The sequence below is a fragment of the Chiloscyllium plagiosum genome, chromosome 27 (genome assembly GCF_004010195.1).
Source record: "Chiloscyllium plagiosum isolate BGI_BamShark_2017 chromosome 27, ASM401019v2, whole genome shotgun sequence".
NCBI lineage: Eukaryota > Metazoa > Chordata > Chondrichthyes > Orectolobiformes > Hemiscylliidae > Chiloscyllium > Chiloscyllium plagiosum.
In genome coordinates this window covers 867,452-880,924 of record NC_057736.1, presented here as the reverse complement: position 1 = coordinate 880,924, position 13,473 = coordinate 867,452, and the positions used below count along the sequence as shown (strand labels likewise).

The window sequence follows — 13,473 nt, the reverse complement described above, 5'->3', positions numbered from 1 at the left end:
GATTCCTCACAAAATTAGACTACTAAAAGAAATCAAGTTTCTAACAGATAAATAATGTCCATGGTGTATGCTCATTTTTCACTAAATTTCAGCAGAAACAAAATTCTGACTCATTGACTCTTACACAAGTCAAGCCTACAATCATTAAAATCACCCTAAAATCTTAAGTAACCAAACAGCATGCAAGAGGGATTTAGAAGTGAGTTGATTGGGACACAGTGGAAGAATGATAACTGATTTCCAAAGTTACAGGGTTAAAGGTGACTGGAAGATCATCCAGTTTGAGGTTGAAGGGTCACTGGGCTCAAAACATTCACTCTGCTCTCTCTCCACAGATGCTGCCAGACCTGAGTTTCTCCAGCAATTTTGTTTTTTTTTTATATTTCCAGCATAGGCAATTCTTTGTCTTATTGAAGTTGAATATGGCAGTATTCATGGAATTATGCATCAAGTTCAGCGCTGGAATGTTTAATATTTGTTTGCCTTCTTTTGAAGAACTTTATGACGATTACATTCAGGAATATTCTCTGAGGTTTGTTCTATCTCAAACACGGCATCCAACCATCTCACCCCCCACCCCACCCCATTCCAAATAACAACGTGATTGTGCTGGTGGGATGTTTGTAACTGTAAACAAGGTAGAAACCCAACTCTGTAAAGCCTCTTCTTCTGATTTTAATTGGACAGTAGTGGCAGAGGCTGTGGATTGTACACAATCCCAATATAATTTATCCCCTCTAGAAACACTGGCGTTTCTTCCCAGAAAAATAACTGCACACAGAATTTCTTGCTTCTAAACTCTTCACAAAAGATTCCTATCACTTACACCTTTCCCAGGAAGTTAATTTTGATTGGCAACCATCCTAGTTATTCTCAGAACACTCTTCCTGACAGTGAGACATGAAAGGTTTAATTCTCTGATGACAGAATAAAGTCAAGTTCTGGTGTGTGACAGTGTCTTACCAGGCTGGCCTGATCTATTCACTAATGGAGAGAGACAAAAAAGCTGCAGATGCTGGAATCCAAGGTAGACAGGCAGGAGGCTGGGGGAACACAGCAGGCCAGGCAGCATCAGGAGGTGGAGAAGTCGATGTTTTGGGTATAACCCTTCTTCAGGACTCAGTCCTTCATGACTTGAAACATTGACTTCTCCACCTCTTGATGCTGCCTGGCTTGCTGTGTTCTTCCAGCCTCCTGCCTATTCACGAATGGAGCAGTCTTCCAGCTGCCAAGAACTGCATGGATCCTGTTAGAAAGAGCAAAGCAGATGTTCTTTGTTCTGTAGAATCACTGAACTCTCATCAATTGTTACCATTGTTTCAGTGAAGGTGACAGCTGTGCCTGAGTCGGATGGTTATAGCACGTCAGGTCAGACAGCCTCCGAGGAGCAGGAGAACCAACTTTTCGGTCATAAGCTGGTTATAGGTTCAAATCCCACTCAGTGTCTTATATATAAATCTTTAGACTGACACATCAGAGCAGCGCCTGTGTCTTTGAGTATATCTACACTGACATGACTCTCTTTCTGGGGATATGGAAACCTTGTCTGACCAGGGGTTGGAAGGATTTTCTGGCCGATTATCAGCCTATTGAACAAACTGTCCCTCAGTGACCAATAGGTCACAGTGGGACAGTCCCACAGCATCACAATACCAGAGCGCAGTACTGCAGGAGCTCTCATTTCCTTCAGGATATCCCTCACAATGAAGGACATTGTTACTACCCTCTGGAATGGTGCGTCCTGAGGTGACTCACCTTGCTGGAAATGGGGAGGGTGGGGTTTACAGAAGGGGCTGGGTAGGATGTTCAGCTTTTTACACACTCCTCCCACTGTCTGTGCCTGACTCCCGCGTTGGGCATTTCAGAGACATCCAAAACGATCGCTAGCCTCACAGATGCTGCTTCTCTGCTTTGGGACAGTCTTGGGCTAGAGATTCCCATGAGATAATGGGAAGTCGCTTTTCTTCAGAGAGAATTTGAGGCTATTCTTGAACTGTTTCCTCTGCCCTCCAGGTAACAGTTGCTGGAATAGAGATCAGAGTAAGGAGCTTGTATTGGAGTCCTGTGTCAGACTTCCAGAAGATGTGGCCTGTCCAATCCAGCTGATTAACATTAACCCAGTGCCTTAAGGTTGGGGACACTGGCCTGAAAAAGGAGTGTTGGAATGTCTATCCTGAAAATGGATTTGTAGGATTCTGTGGAGGCATTGCTGGTAATATTTCTCTCAGGATTTTAAGTGTCTGTTCATTGATCCATATTCATCTAAAAGGCTGATAACTCTGCTGCTCTGTGGACTATGACTCGGTTTCTGTTCTATCATCAGACACTTTGTTCCTCAGTTACATAAAATATAAACTTAAAGATTTTGAAACACACAGTAAAAATATAATCCCAAAAGCACCGCTCTACAAGACTCAGACCAGAGAGGGTTCCCTTCTCTATCCCCTCAAATGGCTTAATTTATCTGTGGCTTCAACTTCCAATCTTCAGAATTGGAGAACATTTCCTCAAGCCTTCAGACAAGTATAAGTCTTCTCAGCTTCAAATAATTCCTTCAGTGTTTCAGCCAAAGCACTTCTGGTCTGAAACTTCCACTAAAGTCCTGACACTGAGCTAAGCTAATTTTAACAATTCAATACTATCTTCTCCCCTTCTCAGGAGCAACTGCTGCACAGAGGTAGGTTCTGCTCAGACTCTACAGAACTGCCCAAACTGAAACCAGCAGGTAGCAGCGAACATGTTTCTGTCAGTCTGTCTAATCTGCCTTCCACTCCAATTAACACTATCCAGCAGCCTCTCAGTGGGTACGTTCTCTTCTTCAGCTCAATTTTTATCTGTTCCCAGGTGATCCAACTGTCCCCACCACAGAAGCCTGAACTGGAGCAGGAGATGGAACAGGGGCTGGAGTAAAGGCTCGAGCAGGGACCGCTGATGGAGCAGGGGCTGGAGCAGGGGCTGGAGCAGGGGCTGGAGCAGGGGATGGAACAATGCATTTCTCTGATATTTCTTTGTCATCTTGTCCAGTGTACTTACATGTTCACCTCTCCCGCTGTAACTCTGACTTGTTCAGTTAGTCAATGAACAAAGGAGGTTTTTTTTTCATTTAACCTATTTTTCTAATCACCCTGTTCAGAGAGGTTATTACACATTCCTGGGTTCAGGTGGTTTTGAATGAGGCCTCCCGGTCCAGGGCTGGGGACTCTACCACTGTGACACAATTGGCCTCCAAAAGCAAGTGTTAACAACCAGGGCAAGTATGTATTAACCCTGGGCACATCCTGTAGCTATTTTCTCACCTGTTCACTGATATTAGTACATACCCTGGAACAGCCGAGACTTGAACCAGGGCCTCCTGTCTATATGAGGTCATGTTAACCTGAACCACTCAGTGGGAACAGGAGCCCTCAGATCAGATGGCTATTTTACAACCAGCCCAATGTTACATTGCTCAGACTGAACCTGCCTGTTCTCCTATCAGTGACATTGATTCGGTTACCAGCCAGACATAAAAACAGGCAGACACACAGCAATAACAGAGACGGTCACATTAACTATTTTACATCAAACATGGCTGAATGCATCACAGCCAGATCTGTCATTTTTACATCCTTTGCAGTTAAACTGCAGGAAGAAGATCAAGAAAATGGAACAGTGGCTCAGTGGTTAGCACTGCTGCCTCACAGCACCAGGGTCCCAGGTTCAATTCCAGCCTTCGGAGACTGTGTGGAGTTTGCACATTGTCCCCGTGTCTGTGTGGGTTTCCTCTGGGCGCTCTGGTTTCCTCCCACAGTCCAAAGATGTGCCGGTCAGGTGAATTGGCCATGCTAAGTTGCCTGTAGTGTTAGGTACATTAGTCAGAGGGAAATGGGTCTGGGTGGGTTACCCTTCGGATGGTCTATTTCCACACGGTAGGGAATCTAAACTCTCAAAACAAATTAAGTGTTATCACTCTGTGTTTATGTGAATCAAAACATCATTTACACATGACTGGATTTACTCAGAGTATGATTGTGTGTGAATATCAATCCACAACTCTGATCAATCAGAGTAGGTTAAGAAGCATCAAATTTTCAACCATTATCAATGAATATCAGATCATATAGATCTTCATCTTCACTGCCCGCTCAATAATCAGGAGTGGAGTGTGCTCACTCTCCTTCTGACCAAAGTGATTCAAGGCTCCCTTTCCCAGGTCAGGGTTTCAGAAGTAGGACAAGTGTAAAAGGCAAGATCCAGAAGGGTGAAGGATGCTGCAAAGAAAACCTGAGGCAGATGCAAGAACTGGGGACACAGGGGAAGAGTTAAACACACAGCCAAGAACCGTCAGCTGAATGAAATGGGTGACATGGAGCCCATGGAGGTCAGTGAAGACAGGGGTGTGGAGGTGGTGGGTTAACAGCACTTAAGGACCATGCTTTTCTATTTTTGTGCTTTTTAAAGCCATGGATTAAAAGGAGAACAATGGTGTCCAGGACCATTGTTTCAGAAGGATGTTTTGAAAGTAAGGAATTTGATATTTTTTACGAACCCTGTTTGTGTAACTGTGGGTTTCAGCTGACAAATGTGCTGACAAAATGGAGCTGAGGATCGTTTAAAAGTGAAGCTGATTGGTTTTTGGACTAGGGACCAATTATTGAAATTATTATTGAAAATTATTATTGAAATTATTATTGAAAAAGAAATGTTGTACCTGAAGCTCAGCTTTAGATCAAGTAGGATTCCAAAATACTGCATGATGAGGTATTGCCATTTATTTTTATTATTTGTGATCTTGGTTCTAAAGTAAAGGATTTAATGTATAGCTTTAAATTTGATTTGTACCTTTGTAGCATGTGTTAAGAAAGGGGAGGATTTATTTTTTAGTTTCAATTTAGATTTGTGCGTTCAGTTAAGATGGAGTATCTGGAGATTTGCTTTGTTTACTTGCATTTAAAAAAGGTACTGAGGTGAATAAGAGATAGGATTTATAATCATCTAGAGAGGAATAAGTTGAGTAGGGATAGTCAACACAGTTTTGTGAAGGGTAGGTCGTGCCTCACAAACCTTATTGAGTTCTTTGCAAAGGTGACCAAACAGGTGGATGAGGGTAAAGCGGTTGATGTGGTGTATATGGCTTTCAGCATTCGATAAGGTTCCCCACGGTTGGCTATTGCACAAAATACAGAGGAGTGGGATTGAGGGTGATTTAGCGGTTTGGATCAGAAGTTGGCTAGCTGAAAGAAGACAGAAGGCGATGTTTGATGGGAAGTGTTCATCATGGAGTTCAGTTACTAATGGTGTACCAAAAGGATCGGTTTTGGAGTCACTGCTGTTTGTCATTTTCATAAAGGACCTAGATGAGGGTGTAGAAGGATGGGTTAATAAATTTGCGGATGACATTAAGGACGGTGGAGTTGTGGATAGTGCTGAAGTACATTAACGGTCTCTTGTGCCTACATCCTGCGAATGGTCACCATGGTAAATAAAAAGAAAATTAGGACTTACAGACTTTCAAACTGGCTTCATTATGGGATCTGACTTGTTCAGTGTTACCATCAGCTGCCCAATCTGATTCAATGTGAATGAATGTTTGGGGAAGAGGTTGGAGTCAATAAAATAGTCCGCTAAGACCACCCAGACATTCCATTCCAGCAAGTTCTAAAGCCTCTGCATCAATCAGGCATCCTGACAGTATCAAGATAGTTCACAGGGTGAGTCAGGGAGGGATGAAGCGGTAGACTTGGCTCCCTTTATATCAACTCCTGATGATCTGATTGAGTGCAGTGTGAGGAATGGAAGGAATCACTGATAGATATCTAGGACAGAGTCAGAGGATTGATCAGCTATTGGTTATTAATGCTATATTTTAAAAACATACCATTTTAATCTTGCTCCTAATGGAAAATTCATTTAAAAATGCCACTGTCTTCTGTTTCATATTCTTTCAATAGAAATGGTGAAAGCCCACTTTACGCGCTAATTAGTTTGTTGCCCTATTCCTTACCTCTCTATTGATCTGTGTAGTCTTTTCCAATTGTGGTATTTAGTTTTAGATTCAAAGCCTCCACCTTTCACCTTTGCCTGATGGGCAGCTTGTGTGGATCTGGTATCAATGATATAACCTTTCTTATCAGGGTGGAGAACAGCAGCCAGGTATTGTTCATCCTCTTTACATCTCTTGCCATTGGCTCCAGTCAGTGGCTGACTACTCCGCATTATCACCTACAAGTAACAATATCTTTAGCATCATCCAAGCCAGAGATCCATTCACCATATTCCAAACATATTGAACACATGAAACAGTTATTGTTTGTTCCACACACAAACCTACTTCTTGCTGGTGGATTCAAAGGTGATTCTAATCAACTAAAGTGTCCACCAGTAACAAATATTTAGTTCTATGAGATGATAAGCAAGCAACTGCTGAGCTTCTCGATACACAGTGAATGGTAGGGCCCTGGGGAGTGTTATAGAACAAAGAGATCTAAAGCGTACAGGTTCATAGCTCCTTGAAAGTGGAGTCACAGGTAGACAGGGCAATGAAGAAGGCTTTTGGCCACTTGCTTTCATTCATCAGAGCATTGTGTGTAGGAGTCAGGATGTCTGTTTGCAGCTGTACAAGATGTTGGTGAGGCCACATTTGGAGTACAGCATGCAGTTCTGATCACTATAGAAAGGATCTGAGTAAACTAGAACAGGTGTAGAAAAGATTAGCTAGGATGCTGCCTGGACTGGAAGGCTTGAGTTATAAGGAGAGGTTGGATAGGCTGGGACTTTTTTCTCTGGAGTGTGGGAGACTGAGGGGTGACCTTAAATCATGGGAGGCATAGATAAGGTAGATAGCCAACAGCTTTTCCCCATGGTAGGCGATCAATAACTAGGGGACATAGGTTTAAGGTGAGAGGGGAGAGATACAAAAGGGTCCAGAGGACAATTTTTTCACACAGAGAGAGGTGAGTGTCTGGAACGGGCTGCCAGAGGGAGTGGTGGAGGAGAATACAATTTCATCATTTAAGAAGCATTTGGACAGGTACCTGGATAGGATGGGTATGGAGGGATATGGACCAAACATAGGGAAATGGGACTAAATTAATTGTGAAAACTGGGCAGCATGGACAAGTTGAGCCGAGGGGCCTGTTTCCATGACTCTATGTAACTGAGACATGTTATGTCTAGGCCATATTGTCCAGCTGAGAGTGTCTGAAAGAGCTCACTCACCATTAGAGTAACAAGTCTGAATCTCAGACTTCATTCAATCAACCTCTCCTTGTTTGTTGCTTGAATGTCATCTGACATTCAGGATTTTTATTTCAAAGATTAGCATCTTTCCAGATGGTAATACTGAATGCAGCAGCAAGTTTCCTGCAGGCCACAGGTTGTGCAGTTTAGAAGGTATTTAATTAAAACTGAATGACACTTGAATTGCAGTAACATGATGTTCTCATTCTTGAAGTGCGATATTGTAAATAGCAACAGAGTAAGGTTTCTTACCATTCCAGTCCTCTTGTGGTGGTAACTCAGGACTGGAAAGCGTCCATTTTGACGAAAGCAGGCTATGGTCTTTAGAGCTGCATCATCAACAGCCTTGTGAACAATCACTGCTTCAGGGTAACTCAAACACACAGCAAACTCTTTGTTCACGTAACTGAGTCTCCAATTATCGGTCTATGTGAGTGAAACAGTTTTAAAGATAGCTTTTAATTACTGATTGAACAGCAGAGCCATCTGTTACTTTGAAAACAAATGAATATTCTAGCAGTGGGTCATTGGGTGGAGGCAGAATATTGTCAGAGGTTTCTGGTGTCACTGGGGAGAGTCACCCAGCTTAGAAGGGATATCTTGGGAGAAACTTCCTTAATGCACCAAACAATATTAAGATGCATTAAAAAAAATTATTGTGAAAACATCAGAAACAAATAACTGCCGAAAAACAATCAATATCTGAAAAAGCTAAGACAAAGTGCTGTGGTTGCTGAAACAAGAAACATAATGTGCTGGAGAAACTCAGCAAATCTATCAGCATCTGTGAAGGCAGAAAGACAGTTACTGTTTCAAGTCCAGTATGACACTTCTCGAGAATATATTTGAAAGATTTAGCTTCAGCACTCAAAAGCAAAAGGCTGCAAATTTGATTACTGAGGGGAGTTTATCATTCCAGGACACACTCTGTCCAGCTGTATAGCAGAAAGAAGCAATCACTTCCTTCTGCAGCAAACAGGAAAGAAGGTAAAAGATTAGAAATAAGAAAGCATCAACAAATACATTTAAATATGAAAGCTTTTTACATTTTTTATCTTTAAAATTCTTGAAAAGTTGTATATACCAAAACAAACTAACATGTAAAGACAGCTTAGTAAACTGTTCTTCAGGAGTAAATAAGTTCCAGCCTTCCTGAAGGTTCGGTTCCTTTGGCCGATAGAAGAAGGGGTACATGTGTCTGACAGATTCCAGAGAAGACAGAGACTGCAAAACAAAATCAGAGAAAATGGAAATTTTATCAAAGAATTATACCAGAAACATCAATGTAACAGTGTTGAGAGTTTACTTATTGGTTCAGAATGCTGCAGTATACGGCCCTTCGAGAGTGGGAATAAAACAGGATTTGAAAAGATTTGGAATTGTAAAATTTCAGATTTGTTTTAATTAGATTTCTGTTCCAAGATGTAAATACTTTTTGAAGTAAATTCAAAAATGAATTAAGTTTCTCTGCTCCTCTCTTAGCACCAGAGAAAGTCAACAACAACAAAAGAGCAGCCATTCCCCTGGCCATGGCCAGATTTAGGACAACTGAACACCGCCTCTGCTCCCCCTCCCCTTCCCCACCCCCATCTTACAATGTTCTGGGAGAAACAAAAATCATGAGAAAGTTAGACAGAGCCAATAAAGACAGCTGGTGGTTAATAGCTGTGTCACTGGACAGGCCATGCAGAGGCTGGGGACATGATTCAAGACCCATCACAGCACCTGGTAGAGTTGAAAGCCAGTCTTACTGATACTGACCATGAACCCATCATTGCCATCAAAAAAAAAGAATTTTGTTTTAGATTTTACAGGCATCAAGGATATGGGGAGAAAACAGGTTATGTCATTAATGTGAAGGATCAGATCTGATCACAGTGAATTATGGAGACTGTTCCATGGGCTGAATGCCGAGTTTCTATTAATGCTCCTCGGAAAAGGAAATCTGCTGTCCTTACCCGGTTTGGACTATGTGTGACTCCAGCATTGTGGTTATGTTAACTGTCTTCTCAAAGAGTCAGCAAACCACTGAATTCAAGGGTAACAACTGTTGGCCTTGGCAGTGCTGTTCACAACTGGTCAATCCAGCCATTAATCCACTTACCTTTTATGTGATGATAATCTCTGCCCTGGTTCCTTTATACCGTGGATTTTGGGAAATGATCATATATATTGTATCTTCCAGATTCATGCTACTGATGGATCACTGCATTTCATTCAACAGCAAACCTTTGTTCAGAGTGATTGATTTTGGTTGCAAGGTTCAGAATTAACACAAAAATTAAACATTACTCGATTTCTACAATTGTGAATGTTCCTTGTATACCAAGTGAAGTCTGTCAGTCTGGAGAATAAATATTTTTCACTGTGGCACCTTCTCTGATGAGGTATTGTATATCTACAGAACATATTTCATTATACTCTCCACATAGCAACTATATTCAAAGCATAACATTTCCTGTAATTTGAATGTTTTCCTGGCTATATCTTGTGCCGAAGGGATTCACCAGGATGCTGCCTGGGCTGGAGTGATTCAACTCTGAAGAGAGACTAGATAGTCTGGGAGTGTCCGCCATAAAGCAAAGGAGGCTGAGGGGGGAGCATGATTGAGATGTAGAAAGTTCTGAGGGACATGAACAGAGTAGATAGGGTGAAGCATTCCCCTTTAGTAGTGGGGTTAAGAACCAGGGGCAGAGTTTTATGATAAGAAGCAGGAAGATTAGAAGGGATATGAGGAAAAACATTTTCACTGAGAGGGTGGTGGGTATTTAGAACTCACTGTCTGAAAGGTAGAGGCAGGAAGTCTCAAGATATTTAAGAACTATTTAGATGAGCTCTGAAATGCTAATAGCAGACCTTTCCTTGCTGTAAAACTCTGGCTCTATTCTGTGGCTAAATTTTTTAAAATTATTGTCACGCAGTTTTTAAAAGGATCCTTTAATTTAGTGAAGGATGTTTAGTGTGATTATATAACTCAAATTGCCCTTCTGATTCCAGAGAGTGGTTTTGCGATCTTCAAATTTTATCGCATATAAATCAGCAGCAAAAGGCTATTTGTATTCTGTGGGTTAGTGTGGGTTCACACTGACATCCAAGAGGCTAAAAGATAATCAGGATCATTTTGTAGCTTCAAATTGAGGCACTTGAAATGAGTGTTACTCAGAATGAAAACTAATGGACAAAAAATGATGGCCTCTGCCTCAATGATCTCATTCAATCCACTACTTGGGATATATCAATCCCTGCTGGGATATACCAATCCTTGCCAGAAGCCCAACATCAGGAAACCACTGGGAATATTCCAGTCCATTCCCACATTGTTTCCATGTGGATAGGATAGCTTTTATCTTAAATCTTATAGATAGAAATTCTGTTTCAACTTGCAAATTTCTGCCTAGTCAGTTTGGAATTTCTCTCTTATGTGTTATTTCTTAATTCTCTGGTCAAATGGAACAATTTCTACAGCTATTTTCACAATCATTGCATTACCTCAATGGACTTGGCAACGTTCAAGCATTCTTCCATTCCTGGTATCTCCAGGTACATAACACACAAGTCTTTACATTTAATAGTTATTATCCCTGAAGACCCTGTATATCTGGAAAAGAAAGAAAATGTCTTGGGCTGTTAAAACACATTATGGAATGTGAATATGGGATTCACACAGAAAAACATCCAGATATTTTTCCTAAGCCTGGACTAATCACCTTCGGAATATTCTACTTGCACAAGGACAAGTAGCATGACCCTGCTGTTGGTGTTTGCTGAGTTTTCACGAGGAAAATCTTTCAGTCTCCAGCAAAATCATCTCCTCCCACGAATCAGAGAAATGTTAGCAGTCTGCTGTGCATGAACATACACACCCTTCTCAACTCTGAGCTCAAGGGGTTCTGAGCGTCATATATAGATGACTTAGAACTCACGTGAATCAGACCAAAGGTGATTACTTTCTCCAGCATCCACAGTAATGTGGTTAGTATCATTAAAATACAAATGAACCTCAGTGCTACTACTGCAAGGTTTACAACTATTAAAAAATTGCATTAGAATCTGTGTCACAATAAGTGGCACAAAAAGAGAAAAATATTATTTTTAAGCAGATTCAAAAAACAGAACTGCGTGTGTGTAAGGCATGGGACAGTGAGAGTGCACGTCTCTCAATCGTTAAAAGATTTATGTCCATTTCTGTTTGGGCAGTAACATGAGTCTTATCACCATCTGAGACAAGAAGCTGAGGGACTCTGATCACACTGGTTACACAATTCACGTTCAGATTTTATTTAATCCACATTTAGATTTTCATTGCTTTTGTGGATCAGTGTTGGAAAATTATTTCCTTATTTCATAGCTCAAGAAACTCTAAACAAAGCCACAGTTCAGACTTGCTTGACTCAAAGTGATGGAGAGAAATGATTTTGGCTGGAGGTTACGGTGGAAGAGGTGAGTTCAGATCAAACTATAAAATACAAGCCAGCGAGGCTGTTCAAGGGTGATTTCTGGAAGCACTTCTTCAAACGAAACCTCATAGATATCTGAAAACCTCTTCCCCCAAGAAACGCCATCGGGCTGAGGGATTAATTGGATCTTTCATATGTAGTTTGTTTAATTTTTGTTGGGTAAGGAATACTAAGGGTTACAGAAGCAAAGCAGACAGATTGAGTTCTGACACACATTGGCCAGGATCTGAATGCATGATGTAACAGGTTTGGGGCCAATGATCTCCATTTCCTACATTCTTCACAGTCACTTCAAATCAGAAAGTGTCCATTTAAATACCAGATACAAAACAGGCACAAACAACAGCTTTGCAACATAGCATTTGCACTAACACAAGGCATTTCTTTTAATAAAAATCCTATTTCCTTCAGACAATAAGACCAATATAGACGCAATAAACTTTCTGTTATATTGAGGAAGGAAAATGAAAGGGTTCTTGAGGAGTCACTTGAGCGAAACTTGAAGATTGCAATATAAGCTGAAAAAGCACAATGCCTAATGTGAAACAAGCTGCTAACATCAATTAAATATCAGACCTGTCTCCATTCTGCTGATTTACACATTTGATGCTTTGGTATCCACTTATGTTCTGCACACTAATTAAGAAAAAAAAGAGAGAAAGAGAAAGACAAACACAGGCGATATTAGTGTCAGAAAGAAGCATTTGTTAAATGTTGACTTCTGATTTAACAAAGCTGAAAAATGTGTTGCTAGAAAAGCGCAGCAGGTCAGGTAGCATCCAAGGAGCAGGAGAATCGACATTTCGGGCATAAGCCCTTCTTCAGGATTCTCCTGTTCCTTGGATGCTGCCTGACCTGCTGCGCTTTTCCAACAACATATTTTTCAGCTCTGATCTCCAGCATCTGCAGACCTCACTTTCTCCTTCTGATTTAACAAATCCAGCTTCCTCTAATTACATCACAAGAAACTTAGAACAGCTCCTGTGGGTTAAATACAGATTATTGTTAAAATTAAAAATTAATGGAAATGCAGAAATTAAATTGAAGTCATATTAAAAAATCACACAGCAGGTAAGTACGCTTTTGAGAGAAGGTTCATTCATCAGAATTAAAATCAGACAATTGTCAATGTTGTTATGTAATTTTAAAGAACAGTTTAAAATGCCCCTGGGTCCAGTCACCAGGATTAATAGAGTCACAGAGTTAAACAGCCATATAGCACAGAAACAGATCCTTCAGTTAGTCCATGCTGACCAGGTATCCCAAACTAAACTAGTCCCACTTGCCTGCGTTTGGCCCATATCCCTTTAAACCTTTCCTATTCACGTACTTTTCCAAATGTCTTTTAAATGTTGTGACTGTACCTGCAGCTATCGCCTCCTCTGACTGTTCATTCCACATATGAACCACCCTCTGTGTGAAAACGTTGCCCCCCCACTCCCTTTTAAATCTTTCTCCTCTCACCTTACACCTTTGCCCCCTAGTTTTGAACTCAGCTACCTTAGGGAAAAGATCTTTGTTACTCACCTTATACATGACCCTCATGATTTTATAAACCTCTAGAAGGTCACCCCTCAACTTCCTACATTCCAGTGAAATAAGTCCCAGCCTATCCAGCCTCTCAGAGTCATAGAGATGTACAGCATGGAAACAGACCCTTCGGTCCAACCCGTCCATGCCGACCAGATACCCCAAACCAATCTAGTCCCACCTGCCAGCACCCGGCCCATATCCCTCCAAACCCTTCCTATTCATATACCCATCCAGATGCCTTTTAAATATTGCAATTGTACCAGCC

At 41.2% G+C, this 13,473-nt stretch overlaps 1 protein-coding gene across 3 annotated transcripts in view; it reads right to left on the bottom strand.

The window, feature by feature from the left end:
* Positions 1-13,473, bottom strand: part of LOC122563455 (myotubularin-related protein 9-like) — a 45,204-nt gene that overhangs the window by 12,536 nt on the left and 19,195 nt on the right. For 2 of the 3 annotated variants that reach the window (XM_043717200.1, XM_043717202.1), the window contains exons 2-6: positions 12,252-12,311; positions 10,708-10,816; positions 8,317-8,442; positions 7,471-7,644; positions 5,984-6,201 (exon numbers count right to left, since the gene is read on the bottom strand). In XM_043717200.1, the coding sequence (XP_043573135.1) occupies positions 5,984-6,201; positions 7,471-7,644; positions 8,317-8,442; positions 10,708-10,816; positions 12,252-12,311 (687 nt within the window). The remainder of the gene's footprint in view (positions 1-5,983; positions 6,202-7,470; positions 7,645-8,316; positions 8,443-10,707; positions 10,817-12,251; positions 12,312-13,473) is intronic. The other variant, XM_043717201.1, reaches the window with a different exon arrangement.